Consider the following 26,946-nt stretch of genomic DNA (forward strand, 5'->3'; position numbering starts at 1 on the left):
ACCCAAGATAAAAGAGTTGCGCTCTAGAAAAAACTACACGAGTCAAACAGTCACGGAGGAAAGTTTTATCTCGAAGGAGTTCGGGTCTGGACAATAGAAAGAGGAGGGAGCACGAGAACAGCTCTGCTCTACCGCTGCAGCTTTACCTACGGATCTCAGGTAACACTGCAGTGGAACACCTTACTTCTAGCGAGCCTCCTGGCGCGCCCGAAAGCGTTACAGCTCCTTGGAAACTGATGCAAAACTTGTGCTGATGGAAAAACGGCTCACAAAAGAAAATCCAGCGAGAAAACCCCCCCCCCGGCTTGCGAAAGCGCCAGACAATAGGAGCAAGGCCCCGCCGTGAATCAGCTGCCAGCCCCGGGTGCGCGCCCCCCCCCCCCCCCGCCAGGTGCGCCCGCTCCCGGCACCCCGCGCCCCCCTCCCCCGCAGGGCCGGGCCGCCACGGAGGCGCGCCGTGCTCGGCTCCCCCCCCGCAGCCGCACGCCCACGCGGCGCTCGCAGCCGGCCGGGCCCCTCGGCCCCCCCCCCCGCCCAGCCCCGGCGGGAACGGGGCGGCCTCCCCCGGGCGGGACCCCCCCCCCCGGCACAGAGCGGCTCCCCCCAGCGGGCGCGAGCACGAGGCGGGAGGGAGGGCGGCGTCGGGAGCGCGCGCGGCGGACGGTCCGCACGAGGCGCCGCGTCGGGGCGGCGGCCCCCGCCCCCGGGCCCGCTCCCTCCCCCGCGGCGAGCGGCTCCGGGGGGGGGGGGACGGCCCGCGCAGGAGACCCCCTCCCGCAGCGCCGGCGACCGCCCCCTCCCCTTCCCGCCTCGCCTCCGCCGGGCGGCCCGGCCGCACCCTCGGCGCCCCCCCTCAGGTAACGCCCCAGCCCCCGGCGCGGGTCCCGAACCTCGGCCGCCTTCTCCCCCTCCTCCGCACCCCGGGAAGGGTCCGGCAACGGTGCTCCCCGGCCCCCGGCACGGTGCCGCCCGTGCCGCGGCCCGGGCCGGCGGGGACTCACCCGTCCATTGCACACGGAGGAGACCCGTCGGGAACGGAGTGGAGGCGCCGGAATAGCAGGAACGAACCCAACCGCTCCGTGTTATAGACTCACAAAATGGCGGCGCCGCCCGGCCCGCCTCACCCGCGCCAACGCCCCATTGGCTATCAGAGATGTCATCTTGATAGCAGGGGCGGGGATCGCCCGCCTCCGAGGGTTGGCGCCCTGGCGCCCCTCGCGAAGCCTATTGGCTGCAGGCGGGATGAGGGGCGGAGCAAAGCGCCGGTGCGCGGCGCGATTCGGTAGGCGAAGGGAGACGGCTGGGAGGAGCCATCTTGAGAGCGGGAAGGATGCCGAAATGCCACACGGATCCACCATCTTGATTGGGGGCAGGGCATGGGATAACTGCGTTGGGCGCCATCTTGAATACGGGCAAGGGCTCCAACGTGCACATTGTGTTGTCATCCGCAGCGCGGGCCGGGGCCTGCGGGAGCGGCCCAATCGCCGCCGCCATGTTGGCTATGGGCAGAGAAGCCGCGCGCTCCCGTCCGTTGCCATCTCGAGTACGGGAAAGCGGGCTCCTCGCCGAAATTAGGTTAATTATTTAGCACTGCCAGTCTGGGGACTTTTAATGGCGCTAGACAGCACTTAGAAGTTTTATTTAAGATACAGGATAAAGTCTGTTTAATTGCAGTTAATGTCTTGAGGATAAAGATTACCCAGAAAGAGAGAGAGAGAGAGAGAGAGAGAGAACTTGTGAGGTAAGACATAACACCTACCTGCTCTGCTCAGGCATCAGGATAATATTTTTCCTAAGGTACAGTCCTGACACCGTTTGCTGACCAAAACAGCTCTTCTTCCAGTCAGGTGGACCTCAGTGGTTAATTAGATAAGCTTGTTTCAGTCTTAATGTGTGTCATTGCCTGTAGGTCTTACTTCTGCAGAGATTCAGGTAAAATCCACAGATTTCCTATCTTTGGGGATTTTCAAGCGTCTAGAAGATTTCCTTTTCAGGTGCTGGGCCATCTATAGTAAATTTAAGCCTACTACAACAGACTTACTTGTGTTAGATATTTTCTGTAGTCCCTTAAAAATGATTGTCGAGCTTGTTCATGTGCCACAAGATGAAGGCCCCTAAAAAAAATAAGGGAGAAGCACGTGTCTGTCTAGTTCCTGCTGTAGACGGTGCCAGTGCATTTACTTTGTTCCTGTGCAGCAACAGGCACTCGAGGACTGGGATCCTGATGGAGGCCGAGCAGGTCTGAGGATCTTCCTCCCATCCACCAGGACATTGCTGGTTCCTCTCCATTAACATCATTCTGTAAAGCAGTTTGCTTCCACAGATAAAATGCTACGTGTCTCTGTTTAAATATAGACAATATTTGCTCACTGGGAATTCTACTAGCAATTACTCATTTTCTTTGCCTCACTTGTCATAACCCTATCTGTTGACTGCAGCACAAGAATTAATTGTCCCAGACCTTGCTACAAGTCCCTTGTGTAGCACTGAATCAAATATCAAATGTCCAGTTCACATTGATCTTGGCTTCATTAGCTGCAACCCTGTTTTGAGAGTTTCTAGGCAACATAATACTGGTCTTACTGTAGAAGGGATCCTTCGTACCTCACCAGCACACCCACTTTTGACATTTTTGTGAAAACATTTGTACGATTCTGCCAATCCGCCTCTATTGTCAGTGGTAAACAGTAAAACACTAATATAGATCAGTGCCACTGATGGAAGCACCTGAGCTGTAACACAGCCGTGTCAGTGGTACATACGTGAAGGTTCAGAAAAAGATTTTTAAAAAATACTGCAAATGAAATTCGGAGTCTTATCCTTAGGCAGTGTTTCTGCTTAACGTCACGTAACTTTGGCAGGTACAGACATGCATTTTATACTCTCATTTCTTTCTGAAGTGTACACTAGACACATGAATATGGGGGGGAAAAAAAGTGAAACCGTCTATTATTTTCTCCCAAACATGTATTACTGTCTTGGTTCCTATGGCCAGATGCCGCCTTTTCTCAGAGAGAAGGGCAACGCTCAGATATTTTGGTGGCCAGGACCAGACATCAACTTAATGCCTCACTCTTGTCACCATTTGTGAAACGCAAGAGCTTCCATTGAGCTTGGATCTTAACCAAGAGCTGTAACTCTAATTTCCGTATCTTTGGTTTATTGGGCTCCTCAGCCATTTGGCCCTTGTTCCAGCAGTGAAGTTTAAAATGGAGAAGAAGTATGTTCTTACCTATTGCTACAGGCGACTACAGGCCTCATCTGAAACTGAAGTTATTTTACTAGGTACTACATATGAAAGGCTCAGCTTCTGCCACAGATAAGAGATTTACAACTTAGATGAGGCAAAGAATGGGAAAATGATGTGATTATGTGATCCACTTTAGAGTTGCTGAGCTGAGAGCCAGAGAGATAAAGTGATTTGATCAAAGCAGAGCAGGAATTTAACTCCCATCTCACAAGCCACAATGCACTTTCTTGAACTATGCCTGTTTTAAGCTGTATTTCCCGTGGAGGTGTTTCACTTCATCTTCCCTTCAGAATAATCTCTTTTATATACTGTAAGTAAGAAATCCCTCCATAGTAGAGGATGGTATGGAGACAGAATCACTCCTTTTTTTTTTTGATATGGGATATTTCTGTCCACTTGTAAAGAAGTGTACCCTAAAGAAGGGTACCCTGAACATGATGCAAAGACACTGGAAAAAATCATTAATGCTAGATACTGATCACTCGTAAGAACATTATATGATTTTCTAGTGGCTTTTGACATTAGTTTATTGCATGTGCAGATATCCCAGCTGCTTTTCAGGTATCTTTGGAAAAGCAAACACAGGTGGATGTCATCAAAGAATTACTACTTTTCAAAGACCTCTCCTGTGCAATTGTGGTCTAACTTAAAAGACTCTTTTAAGGTTCGTGCAAGCTCACTCGGATTTTCCACAGTCCTAGCAGAAATGATGATTATGCAACATTTTATCAGACATTTTCCTGTAACATTAACAGATTTTTTTAGACAGCGTCTTTTTGGATACTATGGTAGCAAACTGACTAACGATACTTACTATTAGGTAATGCACAGTCTTTCTCTGGGCCAAACAGGAAAATGTATTTAAGAACAAAATAATACTTTATAAAAAAAAAAAACAGCTGGGAGAAAGACCTGCCTCTGTATATCTTTTTGTTTGTTTTGAAAAAGAAACCCACATGAAAATGGCCATGTGAAAAAAAAAGAGGACGGAGAAGGGAAAAAATATGAATCAGCTTCTTTTGTACAATCCAGCAAAATGGTCCCACCCTCCCCCAGGCTCTGGTTACTCACTTGCTAGAAAGGCCTTGGCGGGACACACCCAGGTTTTTCTCTTTTTAAGCCCTTCCTGCCTATGTTATCTCTTTGAATTTAATTTACCAGGCAGGGAAGAAAAACCCTCTGAAACAAAAAAGACCCTTTTCCTGCCTTTTTTCTTTTGTATTTTTAAAATAGCTCTGAAGCCTGTACCTCGTTCACAGGACACTTCTCTCCGTAACTATGTTCCTTTGCAAACTAGCAGTTTTTTTCCCCTTCTCCTTCCTCTTCCACTCAACGTTTCTATCAGTGACTTGAAAATAAGAACCCTCCTAAAATATGGTCTCTGTTCAGGAACCCAAACTACTGTGCATAATGGTATATCCTAGATACTGTTTTTAATGACAGTTGTTTTCCTGCAAGTTCCCCTCCTCCCCCATTATTCACAGTACCCTGCAAGGTCCTAAGCCAGGAAACTCTTTCATATATAACTTCGCTACTAATATAGTCCCAATGAAACTTGGGGGGGCAGGGGCTGTTTCAAATACTTTTGTTTCTTTTTGTTGCTTTCATTTATTTTAAACCCCTTTCAATTAACATGGCTGTTTTGTTTAAAAGAGTATTTGCAGCTTTAGCAACATCTTAGGATGCCAGAACATTCTTTTGTGCATCATTCATGATGCCACATCACAGCTCTGGAAATGGTTAGTCTAGAGCTAGCAGAGAAGGAGCAAACTCACTGCTGCATTTATCAGTCCAACAAAAAGACACGTATGGCTTCTGATCAGCCAGCCAGTTCACACATGGCTCAAAACCACTGAGAGCACCGGTATCTTCTCACTCAGCTCATACCTAAGGGAAGGGAAAGGAGAGGGACCAGAAGTATCATAGGTGGAAGTCATAAGCCACACAGGCAGAAAGCTGGGGTTACTGGAGGAAGAGGTGTGGGTACACGGAGGATTGCTGGAGAGCTGGCTAAGTTAGTTACAGTGCTTGCGGAAAGTTCATTTCTTAACTGCAGATTTGTGGTTTTACAAGCAGTATATATCGTTAGCAAGGGGAGTATTTTTGATACTATGATGATCCTAAGAGTTTGGCAGCATGAAGTATTATCAAAAAGTGTACCAATCGGTAATTGATAAATAAATTGGTTTGGAATTGAGCTTAATATACTTTCAGTATTAAATAGAAGTAAATGTTTCTAACCAACTTACAAGTTCCCTAAGCTGGATTTTTGACAGCTGTGCCACCACAGCAATTTGAGGCCTCCCTTCCAGTGACAAAGTTGAAAAGCACTTTGCAGGCAAGTATATCTGCACTTGGAACTTTTATTAGCGTTGCCATTGCACATTCTGATTTCACCTTTTAACAGGACTGCCAGACTATATCTACAGGTATTTTTTTGTGCTGCGAGTAGTTATATCAACTTAAAATTTCAAGTATAATCACAAGAGCTCACATTTTACGTTTCTTTCCCTCTTTCTAATCTGTGACAAAATGAGAGACTTATCTGCATGCGTTTTTCTGTTATCAGTCCATGTTATTTCAGAGCTTCCCTGTCTTCGCTGCTCCTCGTGGATGCTTTTGGGTGACTCATTTCCTGTGAAGGATGAACCAGCCATTTCCTGGCTATTCAACACAGGACTTTTTTTTTTCTTCCACTCTGTGTTGGAGTGGTGTGGATTAATCTATGGTTTGATTATACCGCCAGCAACTTACACCAGAACTGCAACTCTTCACTGCAGCCTTCTAAGATAATAAACTGTCAGCATTGGGTTGCTTAGGCATCGTGGCTTGCCCCTGCTTACCTGGGCCATAGGTTCTGTGATTTTGGGGTGTGGAATTAAAATAATTACAGCGATACAGATTTAACAGTGCCATCCTTGCAGTCATTGCAACCCAATTCTTCTCTTAATTCAACCCACTTCAGCTCATGATAAATGGAATGTTAAAAAAAGCACCATAGGGCAAAGGTACTGATCTTACCACACATATCTAAGCCCAGAAAATTTGCATTATCTAATAAGTGGTACCAAGATTGCATATTGGCATTTGAGAAACCCAGGTAATGCCCATATTGGTTTTTTGTGTTAGACACAGGTTACTAGAAGACTGAATCAGTTTCTGTATTGATTCTGTGCCCATAATTCCAGCTCTTTCCTCCAACCTGTGTTTCCAATTTCCCGAGCCACTATTTATTCATACTTCACATCATGATTCTAACTGTTGTGGACAGCTTGCTTCAACAACGCCACCAAGTTAAAAGAGTGTCTGGCCATTGTAATGCCAGCTTGAGGTATCACAACTCCTGCTATTTTTAAAATTATTCTTTTAATCTTATTTCCCATCATTTCATTTGAATATTTAGATTCATTAGCCTGTCATACATCTGTAATATTTTGGAAGAAAATCCACACAATAGGGATACTGCCTCTTGAGTCTGAATGTAGCACATGTTGTAGGGATGATCACTGAATGATTCATACCCTTAATGATTTATTCATGCCTAAAAGCTGGATACCTCCTCTGTGACTTTCCATTATCTCAAAGAGAATGCAGGTTCCTATTCAACTATACTCATCTTAGGAGTGCCAGTAGCAGCCCCTGTATGGGCACACGAGGCAGGGTGTCTGAGGCAAATAGAGCAGGTGTGCACTAGAAACCACTCCCGTATGATGTTTCTGAAACATTTCTGCTCAACAACAAATGGGAAACTCTTGCCATTCCAATGCCATATACCTATCACCCTTGACACAGAAACTAAAATGTAGGTACATTTTTGTGCAAATTCTTCAGAAAGGAAGGTGGGCGAGCAAGCATGTTAAGCTCTTTACCACCGGTTCACACGTAAAGTGAGATGCTGCGGTCACGATGCAGGATGTTCTGAGCATGGAAAACGGACAAACAGGCCATGACTCTGTGATTTGATACCATAGAGCTGATCTTATTCTCCACAAGAAATTTCAGTTTTATTTTCCATTGTAAAGTTACAGATTCTGAGACAATTGATAGAAACAGAGCAAGATTGTTTCCTACCCTCTCAGGAAACCTTGCAGGAAAGCCTGGACAAATAGCAGCAGTTCAGACTAATCTCTTTCCTGTCTAATGTGGGCTATCAAAAAGCACGCCTTTGATAAAAGTTTGTAAGACCACGACCTGAGTCTCCTGACCTAGGTGAAGATTTTGCAAGACATTCAAATTCCATCTGTCTAGAAAGTATGAAAGATGATTCTCTGTTTCAGCAAAGTCTCCAGACCCACAGGCAACACTACCCCTAGCCGGCTGGTATGAAATTTCCTAATTGTTTATCCTGTAATCCTGACTTCTTTTGTCCTTGGAATAGGCTCTGCATCAGCATAATTAAAAATGTCAAACATGCTTGAGAAACTCTCCAAGTTGCTAAAAATGAATGTGAATTTCCTCCCCACAACCTCGCTTCATCTTTCCCTTACTCTGGCCTCAGCTTTACAAAGTGGTCTGTTTCCAGCCCTTCAGCATAGTTTGCATTCCACTGCCAAGAATGAACATTTATTTATACAAACAACCATCCTTACAAGCACATCTCCCCGTGCTATCCTAGGACAGGGAGATAAACATAATTTCTGTTCTCTTCTGTAGCTGCAGTTCTACATTTCTTTTTTCTTTATTCAGGGGCATTTTTTGCAATGAAAGATTAGTGCAGTTCAGTTGCTTTCCTATGCTACAAATCTGCTCAGAAATGGACTGGAATGCTTTTTCATTTCCTTACAATGATTTTATTTTATTACCCTCTAATGATGGTGCCAGTTTCCTAATAAACCACGTAGGGGGTCTTGATGGCTCAGCAAGCAGGTTTTCAAAGAGGTCTCACTCATGCTGCAACCTTGAGGGCTCTGCGTAACTCACAGAACCGGAAAGCCTGTTTCTCTCAAAAGCACACCAGTAACCTGGTTTTCCCAAGTCCATTATCAGGCTGCTGTGTTATACTAGTTCTTCCAGCAGCGCAGCTGACATTGTAAGAGAGATCAATGGTAAATGAAATGGCAGCTACCAGGTGAGCAGCACTGTAACAGACTAACGTGGACAGGGAGCCTGAAGCTCATGCATTATTTCTGAAGCTTCTCCATCACTCACCTGTCAGGCTGAGGTATTGTTCACTGAAATGCTAGCTCATCACCTATGTCCTCTGTCGTCAGGTTGTCTTCCATTGCATCTGCCATTTAAATGGATATTACACAGACGCTAGATGACTCCAGACAGGGGAATTTCATAGTCTGAGCACAGTTCATTTAAATGAAAAAAGGGGCCCTAAAAGAGATAGGGATACACATGCAGAGCATCTAGAAATTCTCCATTAGATGTGTATATCTGCAAGCTGCTTGCTGTCTTACTGTAAGCATGTCGGATTTTGCTGTGTGTGAGCCAGCTTTCATTTCTCAGTTGATATAATTGTTTGTAGCTAAGAGTAATATTTAGATTTATAGTATTTACGATTACCTCCACCAGCGAATAAGATAAAGTGGTTTTGTTGGGAACTCTCTTGCTTGCATTTCTAAAGCAACCTTCTAAGAAATGAAGCATTTAAGTAGTTTCTGAAGGATCCAGGGGAATAGTTTTTTAAAAAAATAACAGCAAGACAATATTTTAGAATATAGTCCCAACACTATCTTTTTAGGAAGAAAACACAGACAGCTTCTTTAACTATATTGCCAAACCAAAGTCAATGAACTACTGCAAGTGAATGAATTAGGAATTTTTAGTGACTACTTTCCATGAATCGTTACTGAATATTTTATAGATCTTACTGCTGTCTTAGTAAGCTTACTGTTGCAAAGTTTGCGAAGATATATTTACCTTTGCCTCAGTATAAGGTGTCAATCTTTTTCTTCTTTACCGTGATGCACAGCAAAGGGCTGGTGTCCTTTAAGAATATCCCCATAACATGCCCGGGTATGTACTCGGGTCTAAATAGACATTGCTCTATTCAGGAAGAGGAGCATAATTATAATTAGGCCTTGCACTGATTAGCTCATACAGTAGCATCACAACTAATATATAGCAGGAGAGAAAAACCTCACATTGAACATGCAGCTGGCAACATACCACTACCTCCTCCTCACTAGGCTTCCAGTCAGAGCACGATTTATTCTAATCTTGCAGGTTATAATATGCATGCCTGGAACACACCAAAATATATCCTTACCAGATTCTTCACATGGCTTTTTAGTATTTTTCATTAAATTATATCAGCGAATGTACTGGTAGAAATTTCAGCAACATTTGAAGAGGTGTCCTATTATCTAAAGGTATATGCACACACAGAGGCATACCTAAGTACATAAGTGTATATAGCACAGTATTGGCCATGTATATTCCTCTGTATTTGAGTATGCAACACCCTGATTAGTGCAGTAATTCCCCTGGAGATGAGGGAGAAACAAGTGACCCCAAAAAGGGCATGAAGTAGCACAAGGACAGAAATACAGAGACATACCAGCTCTACTTTGGAACTGGCAAAATTGTGCTCCCTCTTCCCCTTCCTGAATACTTTTTGATGTCATGCATGCCGTTTATAGGCGCTTCAGCAGCGCAGCTGAATTGAAGTCCTTGTTTCTACATTGATTCAAGAACAAATATGTCCAAATACATCTGAGAAAGTAAGAGGACTGTCATGTCAAACCGCTGTGTGCCTGCCATGAGGCCCGCATTGTCATACAGGCTAATAAAGACATCATTTTCCCAGGGCTTCAGCTCTATTAAACACAAAGCTCCAAATGATTTCCTACTTGGATCAAAGATGTGTTTGTTCCAGTGCCACTTAAGTTTAAAAGGCAATACTGGGAATGAATGAAATCTCCCCAGTGGCAGCTGCTGAGGTTCAATTGGTTTGTCAGTGCTGTAACTATGCAGCGGACGTCTTCTGTTTGCTGGCCCATATGTTCGTGAAGGATGTTACGCAATGGAAACAGTGCAGGGAAGCCTTGCTCCCGAAGCTAAGGGGTTTTTGCTTTTGTGGCATGAAGACTTGCTTGTGTTTCAGATGGTGAAAATGTTAAGAAATCTCACATTCTGATTTCAGGCTTAAAAACGGAGTTGCTCTTATTTGATCAAACTAGTTGGAAGTGTATGAAAAGAAACAGTGACCTACATCCAGTATCCTAGAACTGGTGTTTTAATACAGAGACCGACCACTTTTAAATATTATTTATATAGTTACAGCAGGTCTCTGAAAGTGAGCGCTCCCCGCGGCTAATGTAAGGAGCTGTCACTGTGATCAGTGGCAGGGTTTGGTGTGACCCTTGGTGCTAAGAATAAACACGGCTTCTTGTCCAGCCAGCCACCGCTGCACAGCCCGTCCACCTCTTCCCCACAGCACTTTTCATCTTTGTAGGTTAGGGTCTGGATGCTGATGAGAGATGGCTGCTCGTTAAATAGCTATCTCCTTGTCTAGTAGACTGTACACCAAATTTTCTGTGTAACAGACATGAGTGTGTAGTAAGAACTCCAGAGTATTAAATTAAGCATTAAAAGAACATTGAGACATGAACCTGCAAAATGGGAAGTCAGGGAGAATTGAGAGCACTCAAGATCTCAGTTGCCAAAGGAACAAAAGAAACAATATCCTTTAGAACGTTTAATATTTAATTTGGTAAGATGCTCAGATACTGGGGCAGCAAATGCAGAGGGTGATGACAGAGAGCACTGTGCAAGGGGTGCTTTATGTCAGCCCCGTCAGCCACAGGGCCTTAATGGGTAGCCAAAACACAGAGGCACAAAAGGCTCCTTGTTTGCAGAACTGTCAATTTTATGTGCAGCTACCTGGTCTGCACGCACACCGTGCGTTTTCTAAACGCCATTTAATTCATACGTGTTCTTGTTAAAAGCACATCATCAACATTGTACAAAAGACACTCCTAATGATTGGGCTAGTTAGAAAGGAGAGAACCAGTGGCACATCTTAAGTGCTGGAGATCTGTCGCTGACTGACTCCCTGCTGTTCATGTACTGCAAGCACCTAAAGCCAACAGGATGATTTTCATGAACTGAAACAGTCTTACAGAGCTAAGTTTAATTCAGACGGGCACCTTCAGCCAAATTTTCTTGCTTTAAGGTCAGGGCTTACAAAAATATAAATGATACTTCATTTATTGAGAAAAGACTTAATTTCATACTGCGAGTTGACCAGTTACTTCTGCAACAACTAGAAGTCAGCTAGCAAGATTCTTCCCTCCTAAGTTTTGTCGTGAGGACTTAAGTACACATGTGGTCACCAAAGGAACAAAAAGGATTTTATGTAAACAGAGCATCATGGCTGTGGCAGTGACCCAGTCCTCTAATAGCCAGGCCTGTGTTCCAGAGAGCTTGGCCAGGCACAGATAGCTATTTTGAGGTACCCGTTTAGGCTTCAGGGAGCCAGCAGCCTAGGTGATTTTCTAAGAAGCATTCACTGATGCCTTAGTCATCTGAGAGTGTCTGCTAGAAGATCCAGTAAGAGACAGCTGGGTTTGTGGTGCAGGCTTGGACAAAGTTTCCAAAGTGTATTTTCAGAAGTGCCTTTTGTGCACTCAGGGCAATTTCAGCAGAGAACTCTAGATCCAAACCCACTGTTGGCTCAAGTTTTGCTTGAATCTGTAGAGTGGGCTTAATTGTTTGCTCTTGCTTGTTATCACTGCTGTAGGACAAGGGTTGGCAACCTCTTGTGGATACTATGCCAGAGTGTATTTTTCTTTTCCAAAGTAGCAGCTAGGTGTGCCAATGCTGGGTTTTGCTGCCTCTCCCAAGAGGCAAGATGCCATCCATCTGTGGTATTTTTCATCTACGAGGCTCTCAGCTCCTGCTGAATGCAGCACTCAAAGTGGGAGACAGAAACGGGGAGCCACTGCCTCTTACTGGTGCCTCTCCAGATACTGCCGATCCCAGCTCCTGCCTCAAGCATGCCGTTCAGAACCTATAAAATGGAGTGCAGACTCAGCACTCAGGGCAGAGCCTTTTGCTTATTGCTTCCATCCCACACAAGGGATCTTCAGGTTGCTTTAAGATCACTTTTCTAAATAACTAATGCCTTCTCTCTCCCTTATTTCCTAGGCTTTCCTGTCCTCTAGGTGCCAGTGAGATTCTTGTCCTTCTACAGACTGCTGTGCTCCATGGGAGGCTTCCTGAAGCATTTTGCGTGACCTTGGAGGAGGTAAGGGAGAGGGCAGCACTTCAAAACAAGGACAGTAGTAGAAAATTGAATAGGAACACAGGCTCCACAGGTAGGAAGCCTGCAAGGCTCCCAAATATCTTATCAGCGTGGCCAGATATCATGAACTAATGAATTTGCCTGTGGCCAGAAAGCTTGGGTACTGCTTTGTAAGATGTGTTTTGTGAGAGACAAGCGCCTTTCCTTTACACGGGCACCGCACCCTGGGTTTTCCTGTGCTTTCCCTGTGCCAGCTGTGGGCATCTACCTGAGAGACCCCAGCGGAGATTGTAAAAAGTAATCCCACACAGAGGGAACTTTCCCTCCTCTTTGTTTACCATCGAAGTTATGTCTTCTACCTCCAGGAGCCTTTTCCCAGCACATCCTCAGCAAACCTTCATAAACACTTGAGATGTAAAAATGAGAGCTAGCTCTTTGCCTGTTGCTAGCGAAACTGACTTCCACATACACCCCCAGACTGAGTCACCACGGATTTAAAGTGCTTCTAAAAAGGTGAAATCCTCCAGCCTGGGAATGAGTTGAGGTGTCAGTCGTTAAAATTGTTCTGTATCGTAAAAAAGTAGGTTACTACGTCTCATTGTGAACAATTACGTCTAATTACAAGTCACAGATTCACCACAAATACTATTTAATAACAAATTTCTACCACACTTCATCCAGAGCGTGTTATGAAGTAACACATTACCTCTGGTTCGCGGATAGGTAATGTGTGATGCAGAACAGAAGGAAAGAGTGTTTTGGCTTAGATCAAACAAAGAGGAATGGATGCTAGGCCCCAACTCACAGTTCAGTCTTTGAAACTTTGGGTGACGTGTCCTCCAGCTTACAGCACTGGTTATTTCATTTCAGTTTAGCAGATAGTAGAAAAAAAATGGTGTGCGCCACACTATGACTCTAGTTAAACTTCAAAAGGCTGCTCAGAAATACATAAAACTGCAATAAACACTTCGACAATAAAATTAAACAAATAAGATCTGCAACTTCCCCTTAGCAAACTCCCAAACGGGATGTTGATTTTTGCCGTTTGATATAAAAAGAATTCCATCAACAGAACAGACATTGAAAGAACCAAAGATACAGTAACACCCTTATCCCTGCTCCAAGGACTGCAAATGGAGAAGTTTCTGTACTTGGCTAAGGCAACATTACCGGTCAGCATTTTTGTGCTGTATTTTTAGCAGTAAGATAGCGAGTTTCCTATAAAGTTGGCACATTGAGAGGTCAGTAAATCTATGTTGAGAGTTTTGCACGACATTTTTGCTGTTTTCTTTCTCTGGAGCTCCAGGTGCAAAGGTTCTTTGGCAGGAATAAGGAAGTGCATTGGGATAGTGCCTTCACCCTAAATACAAATGTAAGAGGACCTTGACCCCTGCAGTAATAGCAGTATGTATTCAGCATCGGAGCCTGGGTCAGGGGCAGGGCTTTGGTGTGGGCCCGGCAAGGAAAGCAGAGGTGGGAACGGCAAGCGAACACTGCTGTCGGCCATCCCCGGCCCACGGCAAGGGCTGCCGGCTGCGGGGGCCCAGGCGGGGCGGCCACGCGTGGCCGGTGGCCGAGCACCCTCTGCCGGGGACCGAGCGGCGGGCAGCTGGCTCCGGCTGCCAGAGGCAGCCAGATCCATCCCCAGGGCCAGGTTGTAGAGAAAAGAAACAGAAAAGAATCCAAGTTTTACATCATTCCCGTCTTCTTTTTGAGCCTGTTGCAGTCAAACTCCACGAAACTGTGAGGATTAAAAGTGATTTTTATAGTAGGAGATGATGATGTTATCCCACGTTTGGCAAAGCTTGTGCTTTATGAAAAATACCACAAATAGCAAGAGAAGCAATTAAAAGAGTAGCAAACACTCCTACAAGTGCCTTCTTGCCAACAGACATCATCTTCCATTTATTAAGTGAAAGAAGATCATTTTAGTACAAATGGCTGCTGGGGAACAAAGCAAGTTGCCACAGTCAGTTCTATGCTGATACAATTATATACTCATCTATAGTGCAGGACTGAAAATAAAAAATCCAAGGAAAAAGTAAACCAGCCTGCATATAAATTGTTACGGAAAATAATGGCCCACTCTCCCCTGACAGCACTAACCCTAAGTGTGACGCTGCTCACAAATGGCAGCGTTAACAGGGTAACTAACACTATTATTGACATAGCATTTCCTGCCCAAGTAACAGATTTGCCCTTCACTAATTTCAGCTTTCCCACTTCTTCCTGGGGAAATAAAATATTAGGACCTATTTATAGAAGTTCATGGTTTTAAATTAATTTTTTCCTTTACTACAGCTGTTTTTAGTGGTTGATTACTGTTTGTTGGACCAGGTGATCCTTTGCCAGCTGGCTGTGGCTTTTATTAGCTCTTTTAAGAAGACTTGATTTAGAGCTCACAGTTACATTACAAGGACAGCAGCTCTGTAATGCAGACCCCTCAAGAGGAGAGATAATTAGGCCTCATGAAAAAAATTGTGTCCGATTCTTTGAACAAAAACCGCTCTTGTTTAAAGAATGTGGTGCTGTAGGCTAATATTTAACAGCAGTCTTTCTTCTCTCGCTCAGAGCTGGTACATGCAATTAGACCCTGCCCTCCATCAGATATACTGGATATTATTTTCTGGGAGCATCTCTCAAAATGGAGGAAGGCCACCCTGTAGCAAGTACAGAATATACCTTGAGAATTGTATTTCTGGAAGTAGGGCAAGAGGTACTGGTGGAAGGACATGGTGAAGAGGAAAAGAGCTGAAGAGGTGCTGAGAAGGCTCTTGTACAGGGGAGGGGGAGGAGAGAAACAAACATTGCAGAGAACAGGAAAAACGATGTGCTGGGAAATGATTAATCCACCCAAAGGCCCTTGCTAAGAAGTGGTGGGACAAGCTCAATGATTTTTGGCAGCCATGAGCTACTTCTGCTCTCCTCTCAACTCCCGTCTTGCAACCAGATGTGTTTAAGTACAGCTTCATCCCATTCCTGCCCCAGACATCACATCCCCCCGTCAGTGTCCTTCACTCCATTTCTGGCAGCTCTCTGGCAATATGCCCCCTCCCATATGTGTATTTTACAGCTGTCCCATGTCCCTCCACCTCCAGTAAGTGTTTCTCAAGTGAGCAGGAGCACACAATCCATGCCGGGGGAAGGGGGCGGGTGTCAAGTTTAAGAACTGGTGTTCTGTATCCTGTTGTTTTCCTACCAGGATTGTTCCCGTTTCCTGCACTGTCTTATCTGGAGCTGAAAAGCCAAAGCACTCATATTTACTTGCTTTGTGTGTGCCTCAGGTTTCTAATCTGTGAAATAGACATTATAAGACTTAAGAGAAACATAGCTAGGACTACTACAGGGTGGAGGGACAGGAACAAAGTGGTTAAAGGGCTTTCAGTGCCTATACAATTAGTTTCTTTATTTAGTTATCCTGCTTGCATAAGCCTGTGTATGTCACAGAGGGTTTCAGAGAACCTCAGCATACCATAATGCTGCACAGAGTCCACTGAAATGTAAAAAGAGTAAGATTCAGATGTTTACATTCTCAGGTGATTCCAGGTACCTGTGTTCAACAGACCTTACAAGAGAATCACTTTCAGGAAGTGCTGAGTATGGTTTCCCCCCCCCAAGGGCTGAAACTAGACACAGAAAGTCTTAAAAGGGAATAAGCATTTCAATGCTTTCAGTCAGCCTTGAGTTTTAAGAGCTCCACTGAAATGCTGTAGACTTCTTTGAAATTACTTGGCCACGTTTTCTTGAATACAGAGGTAAAATAAGCATATGCTGTGCTGACATCTTAAAAGCTTACTGTGTAGATCAGACTCATGAAAAAGCAAAATCTTGCAGATTTTTTTTTTTAAACTTTTTTCCCCCTCTAATGACCATGAATTCACTTAACTATAGGTTATATTAGTGCACTAACTCCCTATGGGTTAAAAAAATTAAAAGAAAACATTTACCGTACAGCTTTGGAATGTCCTGTTTTTCTGCACAAAGGTGTGGGTCCTGCATACACAGTGTCCATTATCAGATGGGAGCCTCTACTGGGAAGATAATTAAAATGCTGCATCACTCACAGCCATGCAGATACAGAACCAGACACAAGGTTTCAAAACAAAACTCAGCCCCCAAACCCCAACCCCAGAACCCTCCCCCACAGGGATCCTGGTTTTGTTGGAAGCAGGTAAAAATTGTGGCAATGGTCAAGATGGATTTTTATTAATTGAAGAGATGAAAAATATGTCAGTTCAGCCTTTGTGGGTAAATACATATTTCATTTTTTTCCCCCCCACTCAGTTGTAACTGTAAATTCAGACTCATTCTGCTTGACAGTTTCTTTGGAGGTGCTCTCAACTGATGTAAATATGAGAGCAGGAGTGGGCTGAAGAAGTATCCTTAGTTGGTTACCAGAGCCTTTATTTGGAACTAAATATCAAGAGAAAAAAGGCTTTTTTTTTTTCCTCTCAAAGAGATCAGGAAAAGGAAAACATGTGCTTGGAGATAAGGAGAGATAAAAGCATTCCATTTAAAGATGCCTGTGATAGAAATCAAGATGTTCATCTGCCAAGTCAGTAATTTCATGGCCTTATGACCATGCAGAGCTTCCGTTTCTATTACCTTTTCCCACACTAACTGTAAGCACCAACTTATTGGCATGAAAGTTTAGTTTGTCCAAGCAGCTCAGCCCGTTAGGGAGGAATTACACAGGCTGAACTTGAAGATAAAACTCTCTTTGACTTCAGAAGGGGAAAAACAGTTCTCCCCTAAGTTTACATTCAGCTTTGAGGCACAGCGAGGCCCAGGAATAGGCTGTGAATTCTCTGTCCTTGGAAGGTTTGAAGACAGGTTAGACGAACACCTCTCAGGAGAAGTTTGGGCAGAGCTCATTTTTCTGTGAGGAATGAGGACAGCTGAAATGGCCATTTGAGGTGACTTCCAACCCTGTTTTCTGATTCATTAGGAGTGAGATCACGGTGACAGTAGATCCTATACAACACCTAGATTAACAGAGGTCAAGAGCTCAAAATGCATTTGCTGCTTTAAAATAGGTTTTTTTGGTCTGTTTTTTGTTTAAAGCAAGCAGCGGATTTCAGTTCGAAAATTCTTTGAAAATCCTAGCTCTGCATGTTTCACAAGCTAGCATATGCAAACAGCAAAGCATTCTAGGCTAAAATTATCTGTACTATTATTAGAAAGCCATAAGAAGGAACATATGGATTGATACTAGCATAAGTGCAGAAGGGCCTTCCAGAGCTGTGCTGCCGTGCAGCAGTTTCACCCCCAAACAGGAGCGGTTCCGATGCCTACTGTTCATTCCCCATGGGGAAGTATAACTGATGTGCTGCGAGAGATTTGACCTGTGCTTTTCTCTTTGAAAGGGACATGTAGTTCCCTGCCCTATCTCCTGAGGTTAGAGAGGGCTGTTCTTGTATGCTTTGCTTTTGTTTGTTTCCTTTCCTGACTTTGCCTAACTACCAAACACTCGTTAATTGTTATACAGGTATTTGTCATTTTAGTCATTACCCCTGCTTCGCTCAGGCAGCAGACAGGCTCCCTTGTGCTGGGCAGCGTGGAAGCCCACACCACTTTCATGGCTTTTTTTTTTTTCCCTTCCCCTTCCTGCTTGGAACAATTAAACTTTTGCCCAAAGATTTTGCATGCTTACTCACTTAGGCTTCGCATCCAGCAAAACATGTTTAGCTTTGGCACCAGTGGATCGAAGCATTCACTTAAGATTAAGCATGTGGGTAAGTGCCCAGCCACCTGCAGCCTTGGAGCTCAGCAGCCTGTTACTCTGCTGCCCCTTAGTTTCTGCAAGTTTGGAACTGACAGAGCAGGGCACCTGTAAACACCCTTCCAGAGGGCTCCTCCTCAGTGCAGGAGCTTGGCCAAGAGGCAGTCTCACATCACTGGGTTTTGTTGGTCTCAACCCTGCTCTGGAAGCCCCTGCTGCTGGATGGTGAGGATGGGAAGGGCGAAGGCAGCTGCCCCCTCCCACAGCCAGCCAGGCATCTTTGGGTGCCCCAGGCCCCCTCAGACCAGCCCTGCTGACAGTGAGGGGGTTTGGGTTAGTGGCCTTGGGGAACCCCAGGTGACCCCATCCTGGTGCCAGGCTGGAGAGGGAGAGGGTAAGGGCCTTCCACTGCATGGTTTCCACATCCCCACCTCATGTCACTGATGCTGGCCAAGCTCTGCAGCAGCCACCACGCTTCGCCCTGCACATGGGGCTGGCGGCAGCCGCCCCTGGGCAGCCCGGCCAGTCACACTCTTACATCCCTTCCTCAGGCAAAGCTCCTCAGCCTCACCCAGGTCCCTCCTCGCCCTGCCACCTCATGCGGAGCTGGTAAGTACGGCCAGTGGAGGAAGGGCACTAAAGGCACTGGGCGTAGCCTCTGCCTCAGATGCTGGTGCACAAAAGGGCTTCTGCAGTTTGGCAGTTTCCTGCCTGTGCACTGACAGGCTTTCCCTCAGTTTGACTAGCACACTGTGAAATAAATCCCTGCAGACAAACACCGCATTCACGGATTACAGAGCAGCCCTATATCTGTCAGCTGGGATGGGCTTCTCCCATCTTCTGCAGCTTGCTCGGAGAATAGGAGCATGCAGAGCAGGAGACCCAGAGGCTTGAGCTCACGCACCCGGTGAGGACATGTACTCACAGTGTGCTGGGCTGTCTGCACGTGCATGCTCACCTTCAAAGCCAACAAGCGCCTGTTCTCACCAGGAAGCCGCGTCACATTTAGGCCAGAGTTGCTCAAAGAACCAGTTTAGACAAGATTCCTGCATCCAGTGTTTTCAGTCTGGCATCTTTTACCACCACTAAATGCAAAGCTTTTAATTAATAATAGACTAAGATGCCTGGAGCAAAGACTGCCATTATGAACTGTAAATGCACGCGGTATCAGTCACATAGCATCATAAGGCTTCTTGGCTCTCTTGCAATATGTATGTTGACGGTAAGTTATGTGACTGATTGTTCTTCTCTAACCTGTTACACAGAAATGACGATGACTTTCTAGACTACCGCACAGAACGTTTCAAAACAGATGGGAGAATTTCAGATTTAGTCTCTAGTAAATATGAGTTACATATGCAAATAACTCTTTAGTTAGGAAACTTCCTCTTCTTTTTACTATTTGAAAAGTCAGATAATGTCAGAATCTGAACTAGCTTCACTATTTCTGGTACTTCTGTTTCTGCAGTTCACTATTTGGAGAAGTAAAGATTGCTAACCACAGCCTGCGTTCAAAATGCCAGGGCTGAAAGGAACATCTTGCAGAGTCTGGTTTTTAAAATTCTATTTTCAATATTTATATTTTGTTTCAATTTTGATTGGTACACTGTAGAGGCTAATCCTGCAAATATTTACACAAGTCAAGCTTTCTATATATAGTTCATTTGAGCTCAATGGGAGCTCACCTTAATGAAGGCACATGTTCCGCAGTAGCATTTATTTTGGACTGAGCATTGAAAAAATTTAGTTGCATCTGCTAGCCAGATTTTTTTAATATATATGTATATACACACACACAGACACACACACACCCCTATGATGATTATTTTAGGTTCTGAGAGAAAGAAAGAATATTCAAACAGTCACTTACTGATCTCCACTTGAGAGAAGGCTCAGTGAGATAGAAAACAGCAGCATGGTAAGTATTCTTTTATAGCATAAATGATACCATAGACAATTGTTTCTAAACAAAATCAATTATGGCATTAAAAATTGTAGATTTTTTAAGAACAAGTTTTAGATATGTGGATGCAAGGTCCATTTTTTAGTTTCTGAAAAGCATCCCACAAACAACTTCTTCGTATATCCAATTTCCCTTTGATGCAAGTAGTGCTACCATTTTGACAAACGAAAGTAGTATGAGCCCTGTTGGCCATGGGGAGGCGGGAGACTGAGGAGCTGATTCCTGACACTTTCCCTTATTATTTTCCATAAGTGAGTACAGAATTGGCCATGGGTACGAGCTTGCTCGGATCACAGAACTCAGGCTTGCAAGCAGAGCACTACACTTCAGCAAGTTACCCTTCCATTAGCTGAGCTAAGGTTGCTGCTGGGGTGGTTCAGTGAGAGTGTTAATCTCTGTTATGCTGTGGGTTTAGAACATGCACATGAACAGCTACTGTGGCTCAGCTGAGGTATGATAATTTCTTAAGCTGAGCTACTTGATCAGGACTCAGAGCCCATAGGTACGCGTAAGTTATATCTATAATAAATTCATCATTCCAGGACCATGCCCACAAGCTACCCTCCAGGTCTTCAAAGTGGACACATTTACTTATTTTAAAGAATGAACAAATTGTTTTTTAAAAAGAATCATGAGAGGAGTCACTGATCTACAATTATTGCTCTGTTGGGACAGGGCTAGAAACAGGCCCCAGGACTGCTATTTTATGCACATCAGCTTTCACTTATCTCCAACACATTTTTACAGAATGAGAGTGTCGGTGATGGAAGGTGCAGTGATGCCAGTTCACTTCGCATGGATCTCTCCAATCTTGTGACCTGGGCACACACTCATGGGACCATATGCAATCAAATCCCAGCCTTGGAAATTGTGCAGAACATGGGTCATCCTACCAAGGACAATTCTGTTCTGTGGATATGTGGAGTTGGACATGCGTATCACTGGCAGTGTGGAAAATTATATGTCAGAAGCAGAGAAGAGACTGAAGCTGTAGAAAAGAGAAAGAGGTTAGTATCTTCTGAGGTGTCATCAAGGGAAGCTAATTTAGATGAAAAGAGGTTCAGGATGACCCCATCTTTTGAGAGGGCTAAAGCAGATGCTGTTAGCACAGGGTCATGTAGCAGATCTCCAGGGGTCACTCAGCAGAAAGACGACACAGTCTACATAATACATAATGAACCATCACCCAGAGAAAATCGGAAAAGTAGCAAAATAGCATGCTTTGCAGCGGAGCAGCATTTGTCAATATCTGGTGGTGAGGTCAAAACTGACAGACATAAGGTGAAGCTAGAAAGTAACGAAGATCTACAAATCATATCTGATGAAGAACAGTGTATATCGGATGAAGACCACCAAGGAGACAGAATCAACCAGAATATTCTGTCAGAATCACCAATTAAAGGTGTGACTGCTGAGGTAGATTTGCAAATGCATCGCAATCAGATGGCATTTAACAAGCTGACAGCCACCCAAACATCTGGCTTCGCACCCATAGGAAAGCCACCCCTAACTCTTGCCTGCATTCTAAAGTCCCCTGTCAGCAATCAAGAGAGCCTGGACAGAAGCTTCTTGAGGTTAGGTCCTCTTAATCCTGCAGGGTCCATAACCGAAACTTCTAGAGCAAGAAATTCCGCTGGATCAGCAATACCAAAAGAACATTTAAAATCTGTTCCCGTCTCCAACATTGAAGCAAAGGCCCAACTCGAGTCACCTGCCTCCGTCACATTCTTTGAGTTTGAAGCCACTGTAGATGTCCAGCAGCAACTCCAGCTGAGCCCTCCTGAGCATAGCATACCAGGTATAGGCTTAAGTGGGAACATTACTGAAAACCCTGTTGAGGAGAGTGAACCATCAGGATCTGGGCATGCACCTCATCTTTCAGCCTCATTGAGTCCAGAGAGCAAGAATGCAGACCATTCACCTGCATCTTCAAACAAAAGTAAGAGAGTCTGGAGTTTTATTCCTGGAGGGGTTTGTGGGTGTGTGGGTGCATTCTACTAATCAACTTTCCCAAAATTAATTTAAAGGAAGGTGAGTTCATATAGCTGCCAAAATCTGTATTGTAGCATCTAAGTAAACGCCTCTGATTTGGGGCACTCTGTTTCTACTAAAAGGGATGGAAAAGGTTCCTCCCTTGAATCAGCACTTCAACAGATAATGCCATTCACTGAGGTACCCAAATGTGTACTTGACTGTAGCCCAGCCATAACTACCCAGTTTGAATACTTTGGTCTTTCATTTTACTATCACCACGTAGTATGTTGGCTGTACTTAAAAGAGTCCCTGTGAGAAACTGGAGCCAGAGATGGGAACTTGGCTATCAAGAGAAGAAAACAAGAGGAAGTAACTTTTAAAGCAGTGAAACAGAGAAATTGTGGCTGAAACTCTGGCTGCACCAAAGTCAATGGCAAAAATCCCAGAGATTGCAATGGGAGCAAAGTTTCAGTCCTGCATATTAAATTACATGAGCTAAACAAATTGCTTTAGTGCTTTTAAGAATTTTAAGATTTTCATACACGCTGTCCTTGGAATCCTGCTGGAGTGGGGAGGGTTATAATTGCTCGAACATTAACTTGCAAGATACACTGCTTACTAGGGAACTTTCAGTACCAAGGTTAAGCCGTGCAGAGAGTGCATTTTAAATGTTTGCATATCATAAGAATATACTGTTTGACGAAGATTTTAGAAGCCTAGCTTGCGGCTGTTTTAATCCTGCTATAAAACAGATACCATCTGCACAAGAAGGAACAGCTGATGTGCAGTGTTTGGACATTATCAAAACTATGCTAGTTTCTTGCAAGTAGTGGGGAAGCCATCAATGGAATTGATTTAATTCATTTAATACAATGATCATATTTTAGGATAGGTGTGTATAATACACTGGAGCCTTAATGCCAGGTACATATATGTTATTTAACCTAATGATTAAACACCTCACATAGAATGCAAATGTCCAGGTTTTTAAAGATGTTATAGTAAAGCCACAAAATTTGCATCTGTAATGATTTGAGTGCCTGCAGGTGCTATTTCACATTAATACCAAGTAAACTGCCGACTAGTCAGTTCTGTGGTTTTATCTGCTAGTATCTAGGTGTAACATTGAATTATATTTTAAAAATCTGCCTCAAAGAGTAAGAGTATATGTTTTCCATCCAGTGGCTTAATGCCTTGGCTCCATCTAACTGAGAAGCAGCCCCCAACAGTGTGTGTCTCACTTCCACATGCTCAGTATGAGAATCCCATTTCATATTCCCCAAAACCTGTTCTGTTCCCACAGTCACAGTCCAGCCCCGTGGCCTTGTCCGTGGCACGCCAGGTGCCCAGCCTGGCAGAGCTGCTGTGGCACTGCCCTGTGGCCACGCAGGATGCTTCCCGACTGACCGCATCTCCAAAACTCCTCCCTAGCAGGAGGGCAGGGCTGTAACTACGCTGCCCCCCCTCCCACCCCAAATACACCTGTCCCACTGCACCAGACATTTATACCTATTTCTCTGCTGAAATAATAACCTATCTATCTCAACTAGCTGTAACATTAAAGAGCAACAGTCTACTGCAGGTTTCTGCAGCGCAGGGGACTAGACAGCGTCCTTCAGAAGAAGAGAGATTACTGAAATAGTATTTTGGGGTTTGTCTGTAACACAATGGGTGGACACTTAAAGCACCATTAGTATTCCTGAATAGACTCAGGGTTACAGACATTCGTGTTCCTTATGGAGCCACAACCGTACAAACTGGCACAGTTGTTCTTTGTGAACACTATTTGACTATTTTTGTAATTGGCAACATATATCATCAGAAGGGACTGGGAATTCATCTGGGAATGTCTGTGTAGTAGCCGTTTCTGCCAAGATAAATGGCTTATGGCTCAAGTGAGGCCTCTGCATGTATTGGTTTAGAAGCCATTCATCTCTTCACATAGAGCAGTCAGTAACAAAACAAGCAAAAAAAACCAAAACGGCAGCACAGGGATCAGTAGAATCCACCTCAGTCCAGCCGCAGCATTTTAAGATAACAGCTAAGCGTGTATAAAATAACTTGGTGCAAGAAGGGGAATCTCTAGATGTTGGCTCTAGAATCCTTTTCAACCTACCCCTCTTCAGCCCTGGAAGAGTCACAGGCGAGCAGATGGAGCTTTTCAGCAATCCAAAGAATTAATTTCTCATGCTACATCAAACTAGGTAGATGTGGTATTGCCATAGCAACTTGAGAGAGAACCCAACTGGAATCCTGGCAATCCTTTAAAAAAAAAAAAAAATTACACTTTTACTCATCTTTTTGTTCTCCCTCACTGTCTACCCCTAACTTTAGTTAATGTTTTTATTTCACAATGAGAGTTCTCCTGCCTGAAGAGATTTTTGTAAAGAAGAATGCTTTGAAGTGTATTTTGCATAATACAAACTGTATCATACAACACTTTGAACATATGAAGTGGATGCTACTTAGTCCCGAGGCAGATCACAAGATCCACGTACAGGCCAACTCCCATCTATTTTAACAGAGCAGAGTTTGGCCCCTGCAGTCACCATAAAATACACACCAGAGTAGTTGCAAATTGATGAAAGTACATCCAGTCCATTTTGGGTTGCTTGGGCTTCATAGCCAGCACTGCAGGCTCAGGACTGCAGCCACTGGTTACACGGCTGGTCCCACGGGTGTGGGCCTACGAGCACACTTGGAGTCAACTCCAAAAATCAGCCAGAGTGAAGTTCAATGTCAAGCCAAGCCATCAGTGACAGGTCTGGTCTCCAGTCCTATATTGCTGTCTGAGAAGGCCCATAGAACTTGCACCAATGCTTTCTACCCCACAGTGGCATTCAGTGATTAAATCTCATTAGGAACTCATTCTCTCCCACTTAAACATAATCCAAAAAGAAAGAATATCTTAAGTTTATCTACATGGTAGTATGCAGATTCACCAGCCAGGTGAGAAAGAACAAGAAAGGAGGCAGTCCTTTCCCTGTCTAGGCTAGCGCTGTCAAATGGTGCTGGCTGGCTTGTTGAGGACATGGATCTAAACCAAAGCTTTAAAGGAAGGGAGTTACCAAAGTCCCATAATCTCTGAATTACTTTTAGAAGGAAGGTGAACATTATTCTGCATCTCCTTATATTTCACTGATCTCCTTGTAAGTTCTTGCTGTCCACAAAGCTGTGTCTTATCTTTTAGATGTGTCGAAGAAGTGGGAGAAGAAGAGAAACCGCAACGCTGGCGATATAAAAATTTTCAAAGACTGGCTGGTTTTACATTGCCCTTCTGAAATGCGCGAGATCTATAAGCTGCCACCCAAAGACCTCGATAATTACCTGGCCTCGTTCTACAGTTCTGCAAAGAGACAGAACGGCACAGATTTTTCTGCCAGTTCTTTGCACTTCTTTCAGAGCAGCATAGAGAGATACCTCAAGGATCACAACTATGAGTACAGTGTGGTTAAAGGGTTGGAATTCAGAGCGTCTCAGGAAGCCTTGAAACTAAAACATCAGCACCTATCTCAAAAAGAGAGAGAGGGAGAGTGGAATATTTTGGAGAACCTGACAGATGAAGATGTGGAAAGTCTTCGTAAGAAGGGACTTTTAAGTAAGACGCACCCTCACGGCTTTTTGCACCTCATGTTCACAAATATCATTAGGGGGTTTGGGGCAAGTACACATAGTCGGAGCCATAATGTGTACTGGGGACAGCTTGTGCTAAAAAAGAATGAGGGAGAGCTAGAGTACTTGGAGTGGAAGGATGATCTGAGTGCAGAGGTACGTACAGGGGAGTCGGGTCCACGTCTCTTTGCCAAGCCTGACAATCCAGGTAGCTGTCCAGTCGCAGATTATAAGGAGTATGCAAAGAGGAGGCCACTGGATATGCTTCATGACTACGATCCACTTTATCTAGCTCCCAAGCCTCTGTGCTCCATATGGGACCAAATATGGTACTGTAGAAAGTCACTGACAAAAGCCAAAATGGAAAAGATCTTGAAAGTGATTATCCAGCAAGTCAAAGGACCTGTAAAGAAGTCCAAGAAATAAAGGTACCTGTTTAGTTTCTGCTGTGCCACTTTTTGATAGGAGTACGTTTCAAAGTAGCCTTTGAAAGGTTTAAGTGGCAATATTTAGTATAGGTTGAGGAGAACATCCTTCTCCTCAGTTTCACCTTAGAACATAAGTAATCTACAAATTTGCATCACCTTAGCTTCCAGGTTAAGTGAAGAACTTCTATTGTTCTTTCTATTAATGGAATTGATAATTCAGTAAGTTAAATAAATAGGAGAATCTTAGGTTTCACGTTTGCAAAACAATTTACTATTCTGTATTATTAATGACATGATAAAATAGCTAATGTTAACATGGAGAGGGCTCAGTAGCTGAATAGCTTGGCTAGGAGTTTAAGCTGCACTCATATTTAGGGGAGCTGACACTTGTGAACAGTATTTAGTCTGTAGTATAAGCCTATCGTAAAAAGATAAGTAACACGAGTTAGTTCTGGGGTGGAAGGAGAATGATGAAATGCCACGTTTGCCAACTGCTGATCCATATCTCACAGGAACGCTTCCAACAAGGTCTATGTCATTTTTCTTAGTGAAAGATTTGTAGATGTAAGAACTTGTGACTGTGTTTTAAAAAGTTGCTTAAAATGGCTGACAGCGTTGAAAGGTTTTATGGTAAGTGTTTTCCCCAGAGTGCTAAATATAGCTACATAAATACACTTTGGTAGACGTAGTCAACTTTTTTCCAGCTGTTCAAGTACTATGCAGTCAATATATTGTCTTACAGTCCAGTCAAGTTGTTGGGTTGAATTGTTGACATAACCCAATAAAAGAACATTTTACTCA

General features: G+C 44.2%; 2 protein-coding genes across 4 annotated transcripts in view; one reads left to right on the forward strand and one right to left on the reverse strand.

Moving 5' to 3' along the window:
• Positions 1-1,102, reverse strand: part of PTBP1 (polypyrimidine tract binding protein 1) — a 31,520-nt gene extending 30,418 nt beyond the window's left edge. For all 3 annotated transcript variants that reach the window (XM_076359650.1, XM_076359649.1, XM_076359648.1), the window contains exon 1: positions 1,002-1,102. Coding sequence is in view for 2 of the 3 variants with exons in the window: in XM_076359649.1 (XP_076215764.1) it covers positions 1,002-1,009 (8 nt within the window). In the remaining variant the exon portion in view is untranslated. The remainder of the gene's footprint in view (positions 1-1,001) is intronic.
• On the forward strand, positions 1,098-26,946 carry LOC143170975 (uncharacterized protein KIAA1958-like). Its single transcript, XM_076359696.1, has 6 exons — positions 1,098-1,282; positions 1,452-1,543; positions 1,585-1,741; positions 12,350-12,449; positions 20,879-22,070; positions 25,296-26,946. The coding sequence occupies exons 1-6, from the start codon at positions 1,098-1,100 to the stop codon at positions 26,141-26,143; spliced, it is 2,574 nt and encodes an 857-aa protein (XP_076215811.1). The 3' UTR covers positions 26,144-26,946.

This window comes from Aptenodytes patagonicus, chromosome 25 (genome assembly GCF_965638725.1).
Source record: "Aptenodytes patagonicus chromosome 25, bAptPat1.pri.cur, whole genome shotgun sequence".
Lineage (NCBI taxonomy): Eukaryota > Metazoa > Chordata > Aves > Sphenisciformes > Spheniscidae > Aptenodytes > Aptenodytes patagonicus.